This window comes from Danio rerio, chromosome 15, assembly GCF_049306965.1.
Source record: "Danio rerio strain Tuebingen ecotype United States chromosome 15, GRCz12tu, whole genome shotgun sequence".
Lineage (NCBI taxonomy): Eukaryota > Metazoa > Chordata > Actinopteri > Cypriniformes > Danionidae > Danio > Danio rerio.
In genome coordinates this window covers 47,910,001-47,935,000 of record NC_133190.1, presented here as the reverse complement: position 1 = coordinate 47,935,000, position 25,000 = coordinate 47,910,001, and the positions used below count along the sequence as shown (strand labels likewise).

At 36.3% G+C, this 25,000-nt stretch overlaps 1 protein-coding gene across 2 annotated transcripts in view; it reads left to right on the top strand.

Moving 5' to 3' along the window:
- The first annotated feature begins 6,397 nt into the window (after positions 1-6,397).
- The window catches only part of dync2h1 (dynein cytoplasmic 2 heavy chain 1), a 245,918-nt gene continuing 227,315 nt past the window's right edge, over positions 6,398-25,000 (top strand). For both annotated transcript variants that reach the window (NM_001423300.1, NM_001423299.1), the window contains exons 1-9: positions 6,398-6,677; positions 8,363-8,552; positions 9,979-10,149; positions 10,237-10,375; positions 10,615-10,733; positions 15,419-15,563; positions 15,647-15,879; positions 15,955-16,086; positions 23,934-24,047. In NM_001423300.1, coding sequence (NP_001410229.1) covers positions 8,370-8,552; positions 9,979-10,149; positions 10,237-10,375; positions 10,615-10,733; positions 15,419-15,563; positions 15,647-15,879; positions 15,955-16,086; positions 23,934-24,047 — 1,236 coding nt within the window. In that variant the 5' untranslated portion in view covers positions 6,398-6,677; positions 8,363-8,369. The remainder of the gene's footprint in view (positions 6,678-8,362; positions 8,553-9,978; positions 10,150-10,236; positions 10,376-10,614; positions 10,734-15,418; positions 15,564-15,646; positions 15,880-15,954; positions 16,087-23,933; positions 24,048-25,000) is intronic.

Below are 25,000 nucleotides of genomic sequence, written 5' to 3'. Positions count from 1 at the left end.
ATATCTGCCACCAGCAGATTTCATATTCATCAGGATGCCTTTAGTGGTGATGCTTGGATTTATCTTTCAGTTCTTTTGCTTTGATTGACGCAAATATGTTTAAATGCTGAGAAATATGTCGGAAAACTGTGCGCCAAATAAAAGGTGGAGAAGGAAAACGAACACTCGCTGGAACTTTATGAGGAGTTTTGTTGAGGCATTTAAAGTCTGTTACAGAAATATGAAACAAGCTGTAAACACTCATTACTAGTGAGACTATACAAAGCAACAAAGAGAGCAGTGTTCTGTTCACTTCACTTCTGGCTATATAACAGCTTTCTACTGTCTGTTAACACGGATGATCATTTAGACTCAATTTGTTAAAAGAAACACAGGCTGAAGCACGTTTTAAAAGCTTTTCATTGTTTTGAAGTGTAAAACGTTAGCTGAGCGAGCTGTGATGTACAGTCATTTTTTTTTTACTTCACTACTGTACTTAAAGGCATAGTACAAGCAAAATTGAACATTTTGTCATCATTTACACAGTTTTTTTCTTCTGTTGAACACAAGATGGGAAATTTTGAAGAGAGCTGGAAACCTGTAACCATTGACTTACATAGTACTTGTAGTTTTTTCTACTAGGTACAGTCGAAGTCAGAACTACTAGCCTTAGCCCCCCGTTTAGTTTTTTCCCCCAATTCCTGTTTAACGCATAATAGTTTTATTAACTCATCTCTAATAACTGATTTATTTTATCTTCGCCATGATGACAGTAAATAATATTTGACTAGATATTCTTCAAGACACTTCTATACAGCTTAAAGTGACATTTAAAGGCTTAACTACTGTAGGTTAATTAGGGTAACTAGAAGGTTAGGGTAATTAGGCAAGTTATTGTATAATGATGGTTTATTCTGTAGACTATCGAAAAAATATAGCGTGAAGGGGCTCATAATATTGACCTTAAAATGGTGTTTAAAAAATTAATAACTGTTTTCATTCTGGACGAAATAAAACAAATCAGACTTTCTCCAGAAGAAAAAATATTATCAGCTTTTTTATGCTTTTGAATATAGATTGCACATATACACTGAAAAAAAAAAATATTCAGAGATGATTCCTTGGATTTACTCAATTTTTTTACGTTAAGTGGTTGTAAACAATTTATTTGTGTTGAATTTAAACAAACAAATTAAGTTGAACATTGTTAAACTTAATTTGTTTGTTTAAATTCAACACAAATAAATTGTTTGCAACAGTTTTGCATGCAACACTTTTTTCAGTGTACTAATACATCACACTCAGTTTATGTTTGAGGATGGGGGGGGGGGGGGTTAAAAATAATTATATTTTTTACTTTATAGACTTAAGCCCCTTTCACACATGTAGTACAGACCTTTCTGGAAAATTACCGGCAATTGTCCGGAAAGGTCTGTATGTGTGAACAGGCCCTTTTTAAAAATCCGGTAAATTCTTTCCTGTTTGCAACAAACCATTTAAGTTCAAAACTAATCCTATTTAATCCTTTTGAGTAAATGAAGCAATTTGAGCACACTAAAACCCAATAAATGAAGAGAACTCAAATTAACTGAGCACTGTAAAACCCAATAAGTTTAGGCAACTCAATCCATTTGAAGAAACCGATTAACTCATTACTCTAATTTACTCATTACCTTCAACACTGAGTTCAAAACTCTTTTCGAATGACTAGAATTAACAATCAGTACATTTTGAGTTAATTACACTCATTTTATTTGATAAAGTTGACTGTTGTGTTTTACAGTGCACCTTGATTTATCTGAGAAAATCTCAGCTCTCAGAACTACATGGAGTAAACAAAAGTCAATGGGGCAAAAACAGCCACCAACAGTAAATTAGGGAGAAAGAAATGAAAAGCTAACGATGCCGATGTTGTTACTAATCGTTCACATGTCCAAGACTGATAAAAGGTGAAAGAAATTCAGTCCACAATTACTTTTTATATTAAAAATAGGTTATTTTGTGTTTTTTCACCAAATCGGTGACATCATTCATGAACTTGGCAATTAGAGGTAAAATGCTGTAATTTTTTAAAGCATTTCAGTAGTTTTGATCAGGACTAAGGTTGATTAACAGATTTAAGCAAAAAAATATATAAATATGTATATATTTATCTGATGCATTTTTTAAGCACTTTAAATCAGTGGATGTTTTTATCCCTAACATAACAAAAGGGTGGTCAATTTAAAAAGTGCACAAGGGTTAAACTCAATTAAATATATTAATATATTGGCACATTGCTTTAATGTATATATGTAGTCAGAATTATTAGCCCCTCTGAATTATTAGCCCCCTGTTTATCTTTTGCCCCAATTTCTTTTTAACAGAGGGCAGATTTTTTTAAACACATTTCTACACATAATAGTTTTAATAACTCATCTCTTATAACTGATTTATTTTATCTTTGTCATGATGACAGTAAATAATATTTCACTAGATATTTTTCAAGACACTTCTATACAGCTTAAAGTGACATTTAATGGCTTAACTAGGTTAATTAGGTTAACTACAGTAGGCAGGTTAGGGAAATTAGGCAAGCTATTGTATAACAATGGTTTGTTCTGTAGACTATTGGAAAAAAAATATATAGCTTAAAGGGGCTATTAATATTGACCTTAAAATGGTTTTTAAAAAGTAAGAAACTGCTTTTATTCTAGCTGAAATAAAACATATAAGACTTTCTCCAGAAGAATAAATATTATCAGACATACTGTGAAAATTTTCATTGCTCTGTTAAACATCATTTGGTAAATATTTAAAAAAGAAAAAAAATTAAAAGAAGGGCTAATAATTCTGACTATATATATATATATATATATATATATATATATATATATATATATATATATATATATATATATGTTTACATTCAATCCAGATTTGATTACTGTTGATTAGATTTTTATTTATTTTTAATAAAATGTTATATATAATTATTTATAAACTGTTATTATTTGTTAATAATTTTATGTAGCTTTTCATTTTTATATATTTTTATTTTAAGTTTCAATAATTCATTCTGTTTTTTTAAATATTTATTTTGTATTTTGTCATAAAATCTTACAAAATCTTAGTTTTAATTAGCAAAAACAACACAGGCGTTGTAATGCAACAGCGCCACCTGCTGCTAACTTAATGCCCAGTCCTACAACAGCTTCCATTGTTTGGTTTATTTATTTATTTTTGTTAATAAATTTTCCAATAGATTGAGATTACCTTTAAATAATACACTAGGTTAAATCCATGGTGTCTTTAAAATACTGTGCCGATTTTACAGGTCACCAACTAGAAAGAACCAAAAACATCTGTGATAATGCTATTTTTGTTTTAGACATGATACAATGGCAAGTATTATTTTTAGGACATGTCCATTACCATGATATTATCCAAGAGTTCCTTGAAGTATCTTGCAGTTCTGTGTAAATAAATCTAAACTGTACTTTTTGTGAGGGTATTTTGTCTTGATGATTATTAGCTGCATGTTCCCTCGTTAAATAGACTTAATAGTGATTCTTATTCCTGGAAGCAGATGCATAAAGTGGGCTGAGGTTGTTAGTCGACTGTAGATTAGCTGTGGTTGCGGTTGTGTAGTGAGTGTGTGTGTGTTATGTGTGTGTGTGTGTGTTTTGGAGTGTGTTCAGTTCTCCTGCGGCCACTAACTCTCAGGAACCATAACGTTAGAGCAGTAACATGGCTGACATTTCCCTCTCTTCCTACCGCGGTAAAAACTCCCAGCCTGTCAGCCAACTCCTCCGCCGCGCTTGTCCAGATTCGTGGAATGTGTGGTGTTGAAATTGTGTGTGTGTGTGTGTGTTTTCCCCGGTGGGGTGATTGTGCTTTATTTTTTATGTCCATTTGGCTCTTTCCTGGAGTCTAATTCCTGACTTGTGAGCCTTGCAGCTGTGCACAGACACACACACACACACACACACACACACACACACACACATACAAACTGTTCAACATCCTCGCATTATTATGGAGGGCTCGTCTGGGGTCAAATGCGACTGTTATACTGGGATTTATACTGGCCCTACACACACACACACACACACACACACACACACACACACACACAGTTTCCAGCACGCTGCAGCTGTTCTTTGGGTTTGTGTGTCTCTGAGGTATTTTCCCATATTACAATAAGCCCATTAATGTAGCTTTCCCTCCATCTCAGTCTCTCTCTCTCACACACTCACACACATGAGCGCTGTTTTTATTTCTCCCCATGTCTCTCGCAGGGACCGAGTCGTGACTGTGAAGTATTACAGTACTGTAAAATCATTCAAATATGCAGTGTTGGGGTCCTTGTGGGGTGTTTGAGGGGTTCTGGAGGTGAGTCCGAGACTATTGTTTGAGCCAGGAGATAGATAGATAGATAGATAGATAGATAGATAGATAGATAGATAGATAGATAGATAGATAGATAGATAGATAGATAGATAGAGAGAGAGAGAGAGAGAGAGAGAGACAGACAGACAGACAGACAGACAGACAGACAGACAGACAGACAGACAGACAGATCGACGGATGGACAGACGTACAGACAGACAAATAGATAGACAGACAGACAGACAGATAAATAGACACAGACGGACAGACGGATAAATAGACAGACAGACAGATAGATAGATAGATAGATAGATAGATAGATAGATAGACAGACAGACAGACAGACAGACAGACAGAAGACAGACAGACAGACAGACAGATAGAGAGAGAGAAAGAGAGAGAGAGAGAGACAGACAGATCGATGGACAGACGAACGGACGGACAGACAGACAGACAAATAGATAAATCGACAGACAGACAGACAGACAGACAGATAGATAGATAGATAGATAGATAGATAGATGGACGGACAGATGGGACAGATGGATGGATGGATGGATGGATGGATGGATGAATGGATGGATGGCCGGACGGACGGGATAGATAGATAGATAGATAGATAGATAGATAGATAGATAGATAGATAGATAGATAGATAGATAGATAGATAGATAGATAGATAGATAAAGAGAGAGAGAGAGAGAGAGAGAGAGAGAGAGAGAGATAGAGAGAGAGAGACAGAAAGATCGACGGACAGACGAACGGACGGACAGACAGACAGACAGACAGACAGACGAATGGATGGATGGATGGATGGATGGATGGATGGATGGATGGATGGATGGATGGACGGACGGATGGGATAGATGGATGGATGGATGGATGGATGGATGGATGGATGGATGGATGGATGGATGGCCGGACGGACGGACGGACGGACGGACGGGATAGATAGATAGATAGATAGATAGATAGATAGATAGATAGATAGATAGATAGATAGATAGATAGATAGATGGATGGATGGATGGATGGATGGATGGATGGATGGATGGAATGGAATGGATGGATAGACAGACAGACGGACGGACGGACGGACGGATGGACATACGGGCAGACGGACAGATAGATAAATGGACGGACGAGCAGGATAGATAGAAAGGTAGGTAGGTAGGCAGGTAGGTAGACAGACAGACAGATAAATAGACACAGACGAACAGATAGATAGATAGATAGATAGATAGATAGATAGATAGATAGATAGATAGAGAGAGAGAGAGAGAGAGAGAGAGAGAGAGAGAGAAAAACAGACACAGACGGACAGATCATGTGCGGATCTGCGCGTCACTGTTGAGCACCCAATGGGTCAGAACATTGTATCCTTAGGGCAGTGGTGTGTATCAGGATGTTAATGCACCAACACAAAGCAAGACTGTTGACAGAGTGGTTTGATGAATATGAAAGTGAAGTTAAACATCTTCCATGGCCTGCACAATCACCAGACCTGAATGTTATTGAGCACTTTGAGGTGTTTTGGAGGAGTCAGGAAAGGGTTTCCTCCACCGGCATCACGCAGTGACCTGGCCACTATTCTGCAACAAGAATGGCTCAAAATCCCTCTGGCCACTGTGCAGGACTTATCGATCATTCCAAGATGAACTGATGCTGTATTGGCCACAAAAGGAGGCCCTACACCAGGGGTGTCCACACTCGGTCCTGGAGGGCCGGTGTCCTGGAGAGTTTAACTCCAACCATAATCAAACACACCTGAACTAGCCAATCAAGCTCTTACTAGGTATACTAGAAACTTCCAGGCAGGTGTGTTGAAGCAAGTTGGCCCTCCAGCACCGACTACTAATAGTACACCATACTAATAAATTATTGTGGTCTAAAACCTGGCGTTTCATTTTCATTGTCCAGCCTCTGTATGCTAGTCATGCATACAAGCAAAAACACAGAAAGCTTTTTAAAGATTTTGTACGCTCGTTTCTGTACGTACGCGCTCGTTATTCACGACACATTTTACGTCACGACGTAGCCGTAGTTGCTTTGGCAACCGCGCCAGCTTCACCGCTAATGCGCCACAACATTCATTTCTTCAGCACATCCACCATCCAAATGCCTTGAATTAGATGTTGATGATTATTTTGAAACCGAGCACCAAGCCTGCTTTCCATAAACCCTTTCGTTCAGGGTAACGGATTATTAGTTTTATTTTGCAGGAGTAAATTCTCTTGAGAAGGATGGCTGTTAGCGTGACTGTTAGCCTAGCGTGCTAATCCTCCAGCAGAACTGCACAAACTCTCAACATCCGACTTCTGCACACCGTAAGAGACTGTTATTTCTTCATTTATAATATCTCATGATATTTTCCAGCAGACATATTTATACATTCTAGTGTTATATGAGTAGTCATAGCGCATTTTCTTGTCGTTTGTTGTGTGAACAGGAATTACACTGCACTAAACCTAATGACGTTTTATTATCAGTCAGTTTGTTACAAAAATGCACGTAAACTAGACTGACAAACCATTTTAAACGCATATAGCCGATATTAGAATTGATATAGTTTGCATGAAATAGTAATACTAACTTTTAAGATCCTAAAAGCTTTGCAATGTGACATTTTGTTCTAAACTTTAGTAAGATAAATGTTTATCATTTGAGAAATGATATCACTTGGATATAATTCAATTCATCTTTATTTCTATAGCGCTTTTACAATGTAGATTGTGTCAAAGCAGCTTAATATAGAAGTTCTATAACTCAATAACAAGTATACATCATATAACTTGATAATATGAAATAGGGCTGCACAATATTGGCAATAACTGTCATTGCAATATTTAGTTTTTCTGTGATTTATGTTGCGATATGAATATAATTTCAAAATCAAAAGATGACTAATTGTAATTGATTTAAATTAGCACTGCAAAAGTCTTTACTGTATAATTCATTCCATAAAAGTATTCTTTATTAATAAATAATATATGTTTCTGATTACTTTGAACTCTGTCAGACCTTAAAAACAAGTGCAAATGATAACCATTCACTCGATTATGGTTAAACTCTCTAACAACTTTACAATTCTCATGTTTTTCTGAACTGTTTCTCCTGGTCAAATTTAATCATAACTGAACATTGCATATACGGCTATGTGACTATTGTGCATGTCCACATTGTGATATTGTTGCTGTAGCAATATATTGTGCAGCCCAAAAAAAAAAATAAAATAAAAAAATAAATAAATAAATAAATAAAAAAAATATATATATATATAATTGTTATTAAATAAATAAGTAAATGCCTAAACATTCTTCCTTTTGTTTGGTGAAAACAGAAAGTTAGTTCACGCTAAAGTTTCACATATGTATTAACATTTTTTTTTCTTCATTGTGGAAATATACACATATAATATAAATATAATATAAATTTTTGTTGTTTGTGTAACAGGAGTGCAAGTAGTAAACTGCATTAAACCAAATGACGTTTTATCTGTCAGTTATTAAAACTATTATGTTTGAAATGTGTTGAAGAAATCTTCTCTCTGTTAAACATAAATTAGGGAAAAAATAAATAGGGTGTCAAATAATTTAGGGGGGCTAATAATTCTGACTTCATCTGTGTACATATATATTTCTATATATATATATATATATATATATATATATATATATATATATATATATATATATATATATATATATATATATAATTGTAATTAAATAAATGAGTAAATACTGAAACATTCTTCCTTGTCTTTATTTACACATTATTTACACAAATTTTCAAATATTTATTAATTATTTTGTTTCTTTATTGGAGCAATTATATAAATGTTGAAAAACATATATAAGGATCCTCCACATTTTGCTTATGAACACAAAATCACATAATTTCATCGGGAGAAAATGTAAAGGCTGACTGGTTCGTTTTAATTTCTTTCAGTTTTGTATCCCTTGTATTTCCTCATAAGAGATTTCCGTAGTTAATGCAGATGATCTTTAAATAGGTGAAAGATGGCGCCCGGAACAGACGATCCTCGTAAACTGTTCATCCTGACCACAGCAGGGAATTACTTCAGCTTGGACACTGCAGCATCTCTGTCCTCCTGCCGCCCACTTGATAACTTTTTAGACGATGGGAATGAGTTTCTTCTCTCTGTCACCAGACAATCAGAAGAGCTCCAGTTCTCTAACAAGGTGATGTATGGCAGTTGTATGTTTTTTTACTGTACCTTAATTCATGCTTTTGCTCTGAAATTTCATGTTTCCAAGTCAGAATGATGGAAATAGAAACATCAGTTGTTCAATAAAATGGTTTGTTTGTTTGTTTGTATACTTTATTGTCCCCCAAGGGGAAATTTTCTGTGAACTCACACAACACTTCAGCAGGTTCTGACACAATAACAATAAGCCAACATGCAAAAGAATTACATACACTATCGATCAGTGTTTAACAGTCTGATTGACACTGGAATAAAAGAGTTGTTAAGTCTGTTCCGCTTCCAGCGGAAAGTTCTGTATCTTCTACCAGAAGGTAAAAGATCATAAAATGGATAGAGTACATGAGATGGGTTACTTAAAATTCTTTTCGCTTTAATCAGAGTGCATTGCTTGTAGATTGTTTGTATAGTAGTAAAAGTTTCAGATCCTATTAGTCTTTTTTATAATAATAAAAATGACTAAAGATGTTTTGTAAATAAGAGAATATTCAAGATTATAATTAGTTTTGCATAATTAGTTTTTTCACTCTTCTCATCATTTTATGAGAATGTTTAAATGAGCACTGAATAAATAGTCTGATTTATTAGTCATAAACAGAAATATTTAAATAAATATATTAATAAAGTAAATGTTACTGCAATAGATTTGAAAGAAAATGTGTTGATGTATCAGTGTGTTAAATTGGTTAATTGTGAATTTTACCAGAATTTCTTATGTGCATCGTCATTTTAGTACATGGGGATATTTATTTTTGCATTAATGCATAAATAAACTGTATTATAATTATTAAAAATACATTTTTAAAGCTTTTATTGAACACATTTTGGCTCACGATGAGAACAATTTGTTTTCTTTTTTGTTTAAACATTATTTAAATTAAGTAAAAAAATGTTTACTGTTCCTGTCAATGAAACATTTAAATAAAGATATGTCAACATTTAATACACACATTGATTTTCATCTATATAAAATGTATTCATATTTTTTAATGGATTAAAATTATGGTTTAGAAGAAGAAAATTTAATATCTACTTGATTCATGAAAGTAATAATACATACAATTAAATAAACAAACAAATAAATAAATAAATAATACCTCCGCAGGTTAATTTATGGACAACTGTAAAGTACTTTACGTCTTTATAAAGAATTTTTTATTAAGTCATAATTTAATAAGATTAGTTAAAAATATAATAATTCTTCGATAAAGATTTTTTTAATAAGTAAAGCTTCTCCTTTTTGGTCAAATAAAACTGCATTAATATTTAGGATACAAACATTTTTAGGATATATTGCAATATTAAAATAACACTGAATAACTCACAAATGTTCAATATTTTAACATTTAGTCATTAAATTTTATAATTTTGTCAAATCTTATGATATTATTTTGTCTGTGTAGCTGGAGAATATGGACGGTGATGGCCGAGTTCTGGTGTTCTTCAAGCCTCATCCGTGTGTGGTTTCGGAGGAGAACCTTCAGCGCTGCATCCTGGTGTCCTCCATGCTGGAGTCTCCCATCAGCACCCTTTACCAGGCCCTGCGTCAGGTCTACAGCCCCGTCCTGCTGCAGGTCACGCTCACACACACACACCAGACCAGTATCACATAGATGTCATTATGCTGTCAGGCTTATGTGTGTGTTTTCTGCTCTCTACAGGATGATAAATGGAGTCAGTCGTTCGATTCAAAGCTGCAGTCTCTGCTCAGCGATCTTGAAATCGGACTGGGCTCTGTGCTTAGACACTCGGACACAAAGGGTTCTGGGAAACGCAGTAATTCAGAGATGGATGTGTCAAGTGAGTTTTCATGGCTGAGATGTTTCATGTCAATAAAACACTCACAGTTCATGCATTTCTGGAATATCAAAAGATTTCAAATGTCTATTCCAGACATTGAAAGTCTGGGAATTTGATATACTGCATTGTTGTCATATAATTATTAAATAGGAAAAATAAAAAAATGTACAAGAGGGCGAGTAATTCTGACTTTAACTGTATGTATGTAAATGTATATGAATGGACTGATGTGTGTGCAGATATCATGACTCCTCTGGATGAGTTCAGCTTCTGGGCTGATGTCAGCCGTTCTGGTCAGAAGAGCAGTGAAAGAGACCGAGCGACACACTTCTGTGAGCTTTTCACCACCATTGAGAAGGTAAACACATGCAGATGAATCACACACAAAGGGCTCTATTTTGACAGTCCATGGTCAAAACGGAAAGCGCAGGGCTCAAACGCTTTCAGGGCGTGTCAGAATCCATATTTGCTAATTTAAGGACGGAAAAATCCGCTTTGCGCTGTGGCGCATAGTCTAAAAGGGTTGAGTTTATTTTCTTAATGAGTTATAGGTGTGTTTTGAAAATAAACCAATCAGAGTCTCATCTCCCATTCCCTTTAAGAGCCCTGTGTCGTGCCATAAGTGCATTTGCTATTTACATGATGTAAAGTAAGTGTAAGTGGAAAAACTGCGCATTTCACAAGAAAACAGTTAAACAGAGCATCTACCGTGCAAGAATAGAGATAAATGATCTACTTTCACTCCTGTGGACAGGCAAACCTTTACGCACAGACATCAATTAGTCTATAAATAATAAATTTTGTTTGTTAAGCGCAAAGATTTGTGTCAAAACTATTTCTAAATTCAGTTCTAATTTCCTGCAAACGAATAAATAAACAATAATAACAAAGTGTGGTCAAAAACCTGAGTTATATCCTAAAACACATGCTGTGCCCCATATGGTCTAAAACCTGACAGGTGGACAAATCTAAGCTTGTTTTTAATAAAACAAATATAAATATGGATATAATAAATAATACTGCTAATAATAATAACATTATACAAAAGCAAATTGTTATGAATGAACTGAAAAAGCCTCCCGAGATGAAGACATAAAAGCAGTGATTTTTCATATTTATTTAGGCTAGAAAATAATGTTTTGTAATATTTTAATCCTTTATATTTATATCCTATATCTATTCTTATTATATCCTATATATATCCTTAATATTAAATTTTTTTCATATGTAAAGATATTTGCCTATTGATCTACATCTTGTGTGTATTAAGCAGTGTGTAAGCGAGGCGCAACTCTGCGCTGGAGTTTAGACCGGGTTTGTTTTGGTCTAATGAAAAATCTATTATAATTTCTCAAAATAGCAACGCGCCGGCAGTGTGCCTCAGAACGCCTTCCTTTTTAGACCAGAACGCCTATGTGCGCACAAATGAGCGCTAATGCATTTGCTATTTAAACAGCGTAGCGCAACGCCTCAAAACCACTCTTGCACCAAGCTGAAACTAGAAAACAAGTATTGCGTCGCGCCTTGTGCCACATTGCGCCGGGTGTATGATAGGGCCCATATTCACATGCTGCTTCATTCTCATTTAGCTGTTATTGTGTATATTTTAATTAGAAATCTAGTTGAGATTTTTATGGGTGGGAATGATCTTTGTGATGCGTTGGGCAGTTTTCACCACCCGCTGCAGTGCCTTACGCTCCGCAACAGAGCAGCTTCCTTACCAGACTGTGACGCAGTTGGTCAGGATGCTATCTATTGTGCAGGGATAGAAGTTCACCAAGACGGCTGAGGAAAGCTGGTCCTTCTTAAGTTGCCTTCAGAAAAATAGGCGCTGGTGAGCCATCTTGACCAGGCTGGAGGTATTGGTGGTCCAGGAAAGGTCCTTTGAGATGTGGGTCCCCAGGAACTTGAAGGATGAGACAGGCACAACGGCCATCCCATTGAGGAGAATGGGATCATGTGAGCCTGTTCGTCCCTTCCTGAAGTTCACAATGAGTGAACAATAACAATAAGGAGCAGATTATTGTCTATAAGTGGCCAGATGCTGTATCTCCTCCCTGTAGGCCGTCTCATCATTGTTGCTGAATTGACCAATTACTGTGGTGTCATTGGCAAATTTGATGATGGTGTTGGATCTGTTCACAGGCCTATAGTCGATGTTGAAAAGGGAGTAGAGGAAGGGACTCAGCACACAGCCAGTACACCACAACACTCAGTACACCAGTGTTGAGTGTGACGGTGGTGGAGCAGATGTGGCCTGATCTAACATTCTGAGGTCTGTTAGTCAGAAAGTCCATAACCTAGTTGTACTATTGTAATTCTCTGTATGTGGGTATTAGTCAAAATGCCCTAAACAGATTGCAATTAGTACAAAATGCAGCTGCGAGACTTCTGACAGGGACTCGCAAGTTTGAGCACATATCCCCAGTTCTTTCCTCTATGGGCTGGCTGCCTGTTAGGTCAAGAATTGATTTTAAACTATTAATCTTTGTTTTTAAATCCTTTAACAATCTGGCACCATCATACTTATCAGACCTGCTACACTTATACAATCCTGGTAGGTCACTGAGGTCTTCTGATTAATTTATTCTATCTGTACCAAGGTCCCGGTGTAAGCGAAGTGGGGATCGGGCTTTTGCTGTTGTCGCCCCAAAACTCTGGAACGGGCTTCCGCCCCACATCAGACATGCTCCAACTCTACCTGTTTTTAAAAAGCGTTTGAAACACCATCTTTGTTCCTTAGTATTTGAGCCTTTTTAATGTTGAGGGATTTGCCTTATGTTTTAATTGTTATTTATGTGATGTAGATTTCATGTTTAGTATTGATTGTGTTCAGCACTTTGTGCAACGTTGTGTTGTAAAAAATGTGCTATATAAATAAACTAAACTAAACTAGTTGCAGAGAGACGTGTCGATATCCAGCTCTCTAAGTTTGATCATTAACTTAAAGGGCACCTATGGTGAAAAATATACTTTTCAAGCTATTTGGACAAACATATGTGTATATATAGTGTATAGACCATCATATTGGAGAGGGTGCTCGCTGCAGAGCCATTTGAGCAGAGCTGAGCTCCAGCGAGGGGGAGCATGAGCTCTCGTTCTGCCTCCTGTAAGCTGTTTTAATGTGTACACCAACCCCACCCCTAACCCTACCCCCAGTGACATCACTCGTAGAAGAAGTGCAAAAAAGGTGGAGCTCAAGCTCAAGTTCCCCCTCGCTGGAGCTCAGCTCGCCCAAATGGCTCTGCAGCGAGCACCACTTGTCATATTGGGGTGATATAAACACACACAGTGCTTTTTTTTCAATTTAACAACATAAAAACGGTGGAGACATTTAAATGACATTTAAAGGCTTCACTAGGTTAATTAGGGTAACTAGGCAGGTTAGAGTAATTAGGCAAGTTATTGTATAACGATGGTTTGTTCTGTAGACTATTGGAAAAAAATATAGCTTAAAGGGGCTAATAATATTGGCCTTAAAATGGTTTTTAAAAAAAAATTCAAAGTGCTTTTATTCTAGCCGAAATAAAACAAATAAGGCTTTCTCCAGAAGAAAAAAATATTATCAGACATACCAGCATATCAGCTCTTCCCTCTTAGTCACATACCTGTCCGATGGCTCATTATGCAGCTCATCAGGTGTGACTCACTGCATTAGTAATGATAGTTCATGCCTTCTCGCATAGATCATTTACACTCAAAAAGTGACTTAGAAAATTTAATTGAATATATTATTTTCTGTGAGCAAGTAAACAAGATGATTCTTGAAGCAAAAACACTTGGCTACAAGATCCAGTTCTCAAAAGTCTTGTGCACAAATGTTTTCTGTGTGTTTCACAGCCTTGTTACAGTGACTTCTTCAGTGATTTTTTTCCACTAACCACTAGGGATGTAACGGTATTGTAAATACCGTCATACCGCAATATAAATTTTTTTCGATATTACCGTAGTCGCATGACTCGGTAAAACTATAGGTCTTCTGAGAAAATTTGCTCAGGCGAATGAAGCGAACGGGAGGTAGCGAAAACTACAATTCCCATCAGCCCATGCTTGACCATCATCCCTTGCGGTCTGTTGTCGCTACAGATCCAGTAATGCGGAAATGGAGTGTGCTGCTAGAAGCGGGGATGAAAGAGAACTGGAAAACTCTAAAGCGGGTGTTGTTGCCGCGCACGTACTGAATAGCGGTGTTGTCGCGCGAGTTCTCATCAGCTGTGTTGTCGCGCGAGTTCTTATCAGCTGTGTTGTCGCGCGCGTACTGAATAGCGGTGTTGTCAGCACACTGTTCAGATTGATGCAGACATGAGACCTCTCTCACTCATGGTTTGTCCTCTCAAGTGGGGGAAAGACAATGCACAACGTTACCCACTGCTGTCAACCTGGGCCAAGTCATATCTCTCTTGTCCCAGAAACCTCAGTCCCAAATGAGAGGGTTTTTTCTGTTGCAGGGGACATTGTAAATACCCAGAGATACCAGCTTTTACCAGATTATATTTATATGATAATTTTCCTTTAAACCCATCTCTATCTAAGTGAGTGAGTGATTAAATGTTGAATGTAATGAGTTTTCAACAATACTAAATTGAATCTTTATTTTTTTTTTACATGGTTTAATATTTTTTTGTTATTAAAATTGAACTTCCTGTTTCAAAGCTTACAGATAGATGGCTAATTTGTATGTCATTGACACTTTTGGCACTTTTTTGAAGTATTTTCATAGGTTTTGTTTTTTCCTGTAAATGATTCAATAAATACCGTACCGTGACATTCATACCGAGGTATTACCGAACCGTGAAATTCTGATACCGTTACATCCCTACTAACCACGCATAAACATTTCTTTCTCAAAAACACTTACATATTATTGTAGCCCAGCTTGTGCTGTTTACAGTGTTATCACACTTTAGCCATTCATATGTTTTTAAGATACTGAAAGCAACAGCTTCTCCATAGCCCCAAAAACACCCTTAGACACCCCTGAGGGTTGAAGAACAAGCCACTTTTCAAGACATCCACGTGGGCTGAATTCTTTGTTTGTTTCAGGACTACAGTAACCTGGACAGTTTCAGTCTGGTGGAGGTACTGGACCTGATTGAGAACACACGTGAGGCTGTAGACGATGTGTGGAAGCAGAATGAGCACACGCCTTACCCCGAAACACGCATGATCAGACTCATGGATGTCATAGGTGCACATCATGCTCTTTCTCATTTCCATTTCATTCATTATAATAATAATAATAAGTACTAATATCATTCCTGATGTTTGCAGGCGGAGCTCTCGGCAGGTTTGTTCAGAGGAAACTGAGTGACCTTCGCTTGTGGGAGGATCCTTATTTCACAGTGAGGGAGGGGCTTAAAGGAGGTGTGGCTGTGTGTGAGCAGTGGGTGGCGGCCTGTGAACACCTGACAGGTCAGGTGTGGAAACGCTACGCCCCCCATCAGTGGACTGGAGAGAAGCACCGCCCTCAGGGACTACACAGCCTTGCACAGCGATTGGAGGAGGTCAGACTGCACACCTGTCAATCATCTCGGATAGTATAATCTGCTGCTTTACTGGTGCGTATGTGTGTGTATTAGGTGGTGCAAGTCCGATCTGTGTGTGAGAAGCTGCAGCGCTTGCTGTCTGGAGGGAAACAGCAGATTTCTGCTGCACGTGTGTATCAGCCATTCACAGGACTCAACCCAATACACTACAACCCTTATACTGAGGTACAGATCTTTACTATGATATAATATGTAATAATCATTTTAAAGAGTCCCTTTTATGCATTATAAATGGTGATATTTTGGGTTTGGGGGTCTTCAACAACAGGCTGATCTGCATGCAAGGTCAAAAAAATGGTTTCATTGTCTTATACTTGCATTTATTTTACCTGATTATCCCAACGACTCACATATGATTTGTTTAGCAATTCTTTTGTTGCCAAACCCCTCCTTTGCATGAGGCTAATCTGCACTGATTGGTGCGATGACCCAGTCTGTTGCGATTGGTCGACTGCGTTGAGCATGAGACGTAAAGAAACGACTATGGCTATGAAGTAGCACAGAGTATGTGAGAGCCCAATGCTGAGAATGCATTAAAGCAGGGTTTTTCAAAGTCTAAGACAGTGGGCCTCCCTTTTGACACAACTTATCCATTGGCGCCCCCCTCCTCCCAAACACGCACGCACGCACGCACACACACACACACACATATATATATATACAGTATATATAAAGACACAGACAGATGTCAGACTGTTAACTCACTTTTATCATCATTTGCATAAAAGTGCAATTATTTACAGAGTAATAACAAGTATTTTAATATAACGTTTTTAAAACTAGGATGATGGTTCAATATGAATAGAACAGATCCAAGAACTGTCCATCCCAGTCAAAACACTCGAAGTTTAGCGGGTCTCATGCTGTCATTAGCCAAAATATTTTGACAAACCACACATAAAGGTCGTGGTTCATCAGCTGGTCCTGTCCACGTAAATCCTAAACTCAAATACTGATCATCATATCGTCGTCTTTTGGGTTTAAACCCTGAACTTGAAGGCTTTTGTGGCAAGGGGGCGTGGCCGAGAGCCGTGGGAACGGAGTGAGGCCACCGCGTAAGTGGATACACCTGCGGTGCGCACCTGCCTCGGATCCCATGGAAGGAGCTCTGGATCATAAAAGGAGGAACGAGGGCAGAGGAAGCCGAGAGAGGACCGGACCCGGACATATTTTACTTTTGCTTTCAGTTTGACGGCAGTCTCCGTGAGGAGCTTCTTCCCAGCGGCCAAAGGGCCATGAACTTCATTACAGCTTTGAATCGGGGGTCTCAGAAACCGACCTATTGTATTAGCAGGCATATACCTGTATTGGCGGGCTTGCCAAACAGAAGCGAATTCACAGCTATGGCCTTCTGGGTAAAAAAGGTTTTTTTATATTTGACGTATTATTTTTTTGCTTTTTTTAATTAAAACGTTTAAATATAATAAAAAATACATATAATAATTAAACTTAATAATTATATTTTTATTATATTATATATTTTTACCGCGCCTCCCCTGACATGCTCTGGCGCCCCCCAGGGGAGGCGCGCCTCACACTTTGAAAACCCCTGCATTAAAGCAATGCAGTTAAACACCAGCATGCTACTCAACTCTTAACCCTAACCCCAAGTAATAACAACGACACACGTTCAGTATTAATCCACACAGTGACAGAAATTGAACTATTTTAAAAATGGACCGCGCAGAGCATGTGTAGGATCAGCTGATGGATGGTGGCCATAGCATTGACAAACGGCAGAGGATTACATGCTCAGAAACGCAATTAAAATGGTAAAAGAAGAAGCACGAGTCTGCTTTCCAATGCGGTTTTGGAGGAGATAATTGAATAGCCCCATATTTGATTACAAGCTGCGCGGAGCAATTACAAGTTACAACACACTATTAAATACAAATTTTGCAAACTACAGAAAGCAAGGAGGCAATCATTTTAATCACATTTAAAGGTTTTAATCCGGAGGAAGAAGAAATTGGTTCAATGTACTGAACGATGAACTATGTACTGACGAAAGTTTCTGTCAAGGTCCGACAAAGCTCCATACTCTAGTACAGTGGTTCCCAACCTGGGGTCCGCACCCCCCTAAGGGGGGCGCCAGAGTTCACAGGGGGGGCGCGGGAGAGGATAAGTATTGAGGTAGAAAAAGGCATAAAAATGGTCCACTATTATAAAGGGCTTTGCAATTAATCGAAAATCCGATTTAGATTTCGGTTTCAAACGATTATAAAAAGCATTAATCGAGATAAATGATTATTGCATCATATTTCGCCACAGTTGTACACGTGTTGCTCTTAAAAGCGCGAAAGAGCTTATGTGTGTGTGCAGCACGATCACGCAGTAAGAAGCATGCAACATTCACTCATTTGCACACTGAGACGAGCAGAGGAGCGCAGACATCTAAAGTCATCTTAACGTGAACGCTTTAATGGTCAAATAGGTGTCAAAACGCGGTGTTTAGTGATTATGTACATTAACCCTCATTTGTATAATGAACAAACGAGTTGAGGATCAAAAGACATGAAAGAGAAACCATTAAAGATACAGCGCGCTATAATCCTTCTGCCGCCTTTTTTTATCATTATTAAACAAACATAACGAGAAAACCCTCGCTGCTCTTGACTGAAGGAATGCTGTAGCTAAAGTGTTTTTCTTACAGTGAAGATGCTTAAAGCACAGTTTGTTTCATATTTTTATTCTATTGTATTCATTTCTCTTTCCTTTGCAGGGTGGAAAATAACTGTATGTATACAGTTGAAGTCAGAATTATTAGCCCTCTTGAATATTAGCAAACCTTTTCCTGCCCAATTTCTGTTTCATGGAAAGAAAATTTAATAACTTATTTCTGAACATAATAGTTTTGATATCTCATTTCTAATTACTGATTTCTTTTTGTCTTTGCTATAATGACAGCACATAATATTTTACAAGATATTTTTCAAAATACAAGCATTCAGATTAAAGTGCAGTTCAAAGGCTTAATTAGAGTAATAAGGCAAGTCATTGTAACGCTAGTTTATTCTGCAGACAATCAAAAATAAATATTGCTTAAGGGGGCTAATAATATTGACCTTAAATTGGTTTCAAAATATTTAAACCTTTCTTAATTCTAGCTAAAATAAAACAAATAGAAGAAAAAATATGATAGGAAATACTGTTAAAATTCCTTGCTCTGTTAAACATAATTTGGGAAATATTTATAAAAAAAAAAAATCTCAGGAGTGCTAATAATTTTGACCTTAACTGGCAATGGTTTTGAATAATCGTGATTACAATTATGACCAAAATAATCGGGATTATGATTTTTCCCAAAATCGAGCAGCCCAAAAAAATAAAAAATAATCTAAACACATGATTAAAATTCCAACATTATAGTGAAAATAATTAAAATAAATAACTTTAAATAATTATTTAAATTTTGCTCACTCGCGCAATCTGCTTGTCAACGTATCGTAAAGGCAAAATCAAAACAAAAATGGCAGACAAACGTAAATGCAGTGATTCTTCAGAGGCGAAGAAAAAGATTAGACAGTATGACAAAGCCTACCTAAATTTTGGTTTTATTGAAGGCCAAGACAAGTTAAAACTGATTAATTAATATTTTCTATACATATTACTATATATTAATATTACACACACACACACACACACACACACACACACACACACACATATATATATATATATATATATATATATATATATATATATATATATATATATATATATATATACACACACACAGTACATATGTGTGTGCGTGCGTGCGTGTGTATTTATATGGTGGGGGGGCTCCAATGTTTGTATATGTTTATTGGGGGGGCCCCAAAGAAAAAGGTTGGGAACCACTGCTCTAGTAGTCATTGCTGCTCTTTCCTTTAAAGGTGCAGTAGGTGATCTGCCTAAATGCTAATCACTTAGCATAATATCTTTCAAAAACAATCCCTCCCGTTGTCCAAAGCTATGCCTTTTGAAATCACCAGATCCCACTAGATCATGTCATTTGCCAGTTAGAAAACTTTATAGTACTTTATATTACTACGAATCGGATATCTTTATGATATAAAGCATGCTTTCAGTTATGGAGTTTGCAAGTAAAACTTGTCATCACTCTCTCATGCCCCTTGTCCTAAAGCGATTACTGTATGCTTAGTGCTTGGTTAGCGGGTTACAGGAATTACACTTATTATTAAGCCATACGGACATGCTATTTCAGACAGAATATTTAAAGTAGCATGGTAAACGATATAGGGACTGTGTCATAAGCTGTCATTGTTCAGAAATGAACCAATGTGAATATAAAACTAGCTTCAGCTCAGGTAAACAGACTAAGTGGAATAGCGATATTTACTGATGTTTTGTGGTTAAACTCAATAAAAATCTACATTATCGATGCTGTAAAAGGACATTGTGAAACTGAAAATAGTCACATCAATCTTTCGCGAGGAGATTTCAGTGGCTGAATAACACTTCTGTGCAGATAACCCATTCATAACACCACAATCTACATCAGCTTTAAGTGACTAAAATAGTTTAAAACAGAACATGACCTTCAGAAACAGAAATACTTCGGCCATGGTGTCATCCTCCCTACTGCAAAACTATCTCCAATATGGATTCAGGATTTTAAAAGGTTTTGTTTCACTTTTGTCCATGCGGCCTGCATGAACGCTCACTGGCGGTTCTGCGTGAATGGGTGCGCAGTTGTTCAAATTTGCATTTGCTGACAGACAGTTTGGGCTACCTATTAGAATTATGGGGATTATCAGCCCGACAATATTTTTTAATTTTTTTTTAATTGGATGAACATTTTTTTTGTTTTGTGCCTTACCCAAAATATGAAAATACGTATAAATATATTTACATCATTTACTTTAATCAGTACTATTAAAATGTGAAGAGACTTTCAACCAGCACAACAAAACATGTTTTTGAAGACAATCACCTACTGCACCTTTAATAACAAACGGCTGGCGAATCCCACACTGCAGGGTAGGTTGTTGTATGAATCATCAGAAAAAGGAAAAGAACAAGCACAGCACCAGGTTGGCTATACTGTGGTGTTGTTGTGAAAACAAACTTTTTTTTTATTAAAGGCCCCACAGCCGCCTTTCTGGTCATCTCTCTTATAGTAATATTTACGTCATGATCAAGCCCATGATCCCCGTGCTCCGCTAGGCTCTGAAGGGAAAATGGCTTTCTCATTTTGCCGGATCCGGCACCTCATATTTGTCGATGTTTTGTATCAAAATATTCAGACAAAAGATGAATCATATAAATGACTGTGAGTCGACTCTTTCGTTTAAGAACACTGTGCACTTTTTGAGATTTAAACCTCAGCTGGATGTTGTCATTCACTTAGAGCTGTGTTACACACTACATGGAAGCTCATTTTACATCATTTATATGATTCAGCTGCATTTCCTGTGAAACTCCTATGAAAGTGATGTTTAATAGAGCAAATAAATCTTTCACCATTATTTATTTTAGTTTGGTTTTAATAAAAAAAAAAAAAAAAAAAATATATATATATATATATATATTTTTTAAATATATATAAATAATATATATATATATATATATATATATATATATATATATATATATATATATATATTATTTATATATATTAAAAATATATATATATATATATATATATATATATATTTTTTTTTTTAATATATATAAATAATATATATATATATATATATATATATATATATATATATATATATATATATATATATATATATATTTTATATATATATATATATATATATATATATATATATATAAAAAATATATATATATATATATATATATATATATATATTTTTAATATATATAAATAATATATATATATATATATATATATATATATATATATATATATATATATGTATATATATATTTTATATATATATATATATATATATATATATATATATATATATATTTAATATATATATATTTATTAAATATATAAATAAATAAATAAATATATATATTTATTTAATATATATATATATATATATATATATATATATATATATATATATATATATATATATATATATATATATATATATATATATATATATATATATAAATAAAACTGATAAGGTCAATATTATTAGCCCCCTAAGCAATATTTGTTTTGGATTGTCAACAGAACAAACCACTGTTATACAATGACTTGCCTAATTACCCTAACTTTAACCTAATTAACCTAGTTAAGCCTTTAAATGTCACTTTAAGCTGTATAGAAGTGTCTTGACAAATATCTAGTCAAATATTATTTACTGTCATCATGACAAAGATAAAATAAATCAGTTATTAGAGATGAGTTATTAAAACTATTATGATTAGAAATGTGTCGATAAATTGTCTCACTTGAGAAATATTTAAAGAGCCCATATTATGGGTTTTTGAAAATTCCCCTCCATGTAGTGTGTAACACAGCTCTAAGTAAAGTGAAGTATCCAGCTAAGGCTTAAATCTGTAAGAGTACAGTGTTTAAAACGGTTGATTCATCTATAAAAGAGTCGACTCATAGTGCTTCAAACGAGTCGCCTTGATACCGATTCATTAGGTGTTTCGCCATGACGTACGAACGAAACCAAGTTATTCACGTGCACGCGCAAACCCGGGAGATTTCAAACCTGAGGCCCCGCCCTCTGACACAGAAACCCAGACACACACACACACACACACACAAACAAACACACGCACACAAACATGTCGGTCGATTGAAGTCACACTGCAGATGGATATTATCGAGGGTCTACCCAAAGTTGAAACCTCAGCATTATAACCAAGCAGTTGGAAACTTCTGGAAACTACATGCTACAAAGAATACTTCATCGGCGTTTGTTAAAGGAAGGATCAGTAAAGAGTAACTTACTGATGGACGTCAGGATGGGTTTCTTCCTCCATTTCTCAAGTGTAAGTACGTGCGATTAAAGTTGTTGCCTCGTTGACTCTAGCTTGCAAATGTATTTAGTACTGATTTGTTACTTGTAACCGCATGTACTGTATCAGGTTAACTCGCTATATTCTCTTATCGCGTGCAAAGTCACGTTAAAAACGCGACGCGCGCTGCTTTGTTTACGGAGCTCCGTGGTAGAGGTCTGCATTCCCGCGGCTGTCCCTGCGCCAGATTTCTGCGGCGCGGGAATACATTTCCGAATAAATCGCGGGAGCGGTCGGTAACGGGTTTAATTTGGGACGGGAGCGGGCTGTCTAGCAATATCACAGCATATTGCTATGCGAATGAGAAAGAGAGAGCTTTGCCTGTGTGTCTGCTTGGTGCTTGTGTGTGTGTGTGTTAGTGCGAGAGAGAGAGAGAGCTTTGTGTGCTTGGTGCTGTGTGTGTGTTTATACAGACAGCTTGGCTGCCTGGACTGTATAGCTGGGTGATTTTTGGTTGTGTTCTCCCCCGCTCTTTAGCGGGATCGGGCGCGGCGGGAAGAAAACGGGGCGGGTTCTCAGGCTAAAACCTGGCGGGTGCGGGCGGAAGCGGGAGCGTTGTCGTCCGGATGTGTGTGTGTGTTTTTGTGTGTGTGTGGCAGCTAAAATCCACGCCTACACTATCGAGCGTGTATGAACTGTGATTACTTTTTATATTGCTGATTAGCTGTTGGGTATTTCACTCTCTGACTGAAGGCAGTCGACCAATCGCAACAGACTGTCATCGGTCCAATCAGCTCAGATTAGCTTCGCGCTAGGGAGGGGTTTGGGAACAAATGAATCACTGGACGATTCATACAGGAGTCGCTGGGATAATTAGGTAAAAATAAATGCAGATTATAAGACCATGAAAGTGTTTTTTGACCTTGCATGCATATTAGACTGTTGTTGGAGACCCTTACAACCAAGAGATGACCCTATTTCATGTATAATATGGGCTCTTTAAAAAAAGAACAATTTCACAGGAGAGCTAATACATTTGTCTTCAACTGTGCGTGTGTGTGTGTGTGTGTTTGTGTGTGTGTGTGTGTGTGTGTGTGTGCGCTCAGCCTTTATGGAGAGCTGCAGTGTCTCAGTTTGATCGGCTCATCGCTCCAGCAGAACAGGAAGCAGCTGGAAAGCTCAAGACCTTCATAATAGATGCGCAGGACAGTCCACAGCAGGTACATGCATTCACAGCAGTCTAAATATCCAGACATTTGGCTTTCTGTGTATATTATAGCTTATTCTAGCCAAGTGTGTCCGCTTAGACAGGAAATGACTGTCTGACTGCAGGCGCTAGAGAGATGGAAACAAGATAGAACAAAAATTGACAAACAAAAATTACAGCTAAAACATTGATATTATAGGCGTATTAATTACACTTATTTACATTCATCAGAGAATTGCATATTACAATGCATCACAGTTTCCACAAATGTTTTAAACGTTGATAGGAATAGCACTAATAATGTGCTCCAATTCAAATAGAATTTTAAAGGGGTCATAAACTACCTTATTTTATTTATTTATTTATTTTGTGCTCTTCTTTGAGGTCCACATATAAGGTTTTGTAGACTTTTACATAAAAAACTAAATGTAAAAGTATTTGTCTATATTCTGTGTTGTTTTTGACCCCCTCATCAGAACGCTCTGTTTGAATGGGTGTTGTCAATTGCATACTTGGAAGTAAATGCCCACTGCTTTGGGATGCGTTTTCCAAACAACAACATAACTTGCGGCTGAACTATCATAGTAAGATGCATCAATTGGAAAAATTATGTAGTGATGAATGTTTCCCAAAACACGTAATTTTCCTGTCGCAGATCCATCTTTTAATCCACGTTAGTTATAACGTAAAAAAATGCTCATAATGATGCTCTAAACTGTTTTACACACATTTAAAAACAATTAGTCTATTATCAGTATACCAAAAATATTAGTTGTGGTAAAAACATGCACTCCTTTTCCATATTAATCAAAATCTATGTAAATGGAACATATAGGGCCTGTGTTTCCTTTACAAATATTATTGAGAATATTCAATATTCTATTCTAATACATAAAATCACTTACAAAAGCAAACACGTATTCTAATATCATAAATAAATAAATAATGAGGTGATTTATTAAGAAA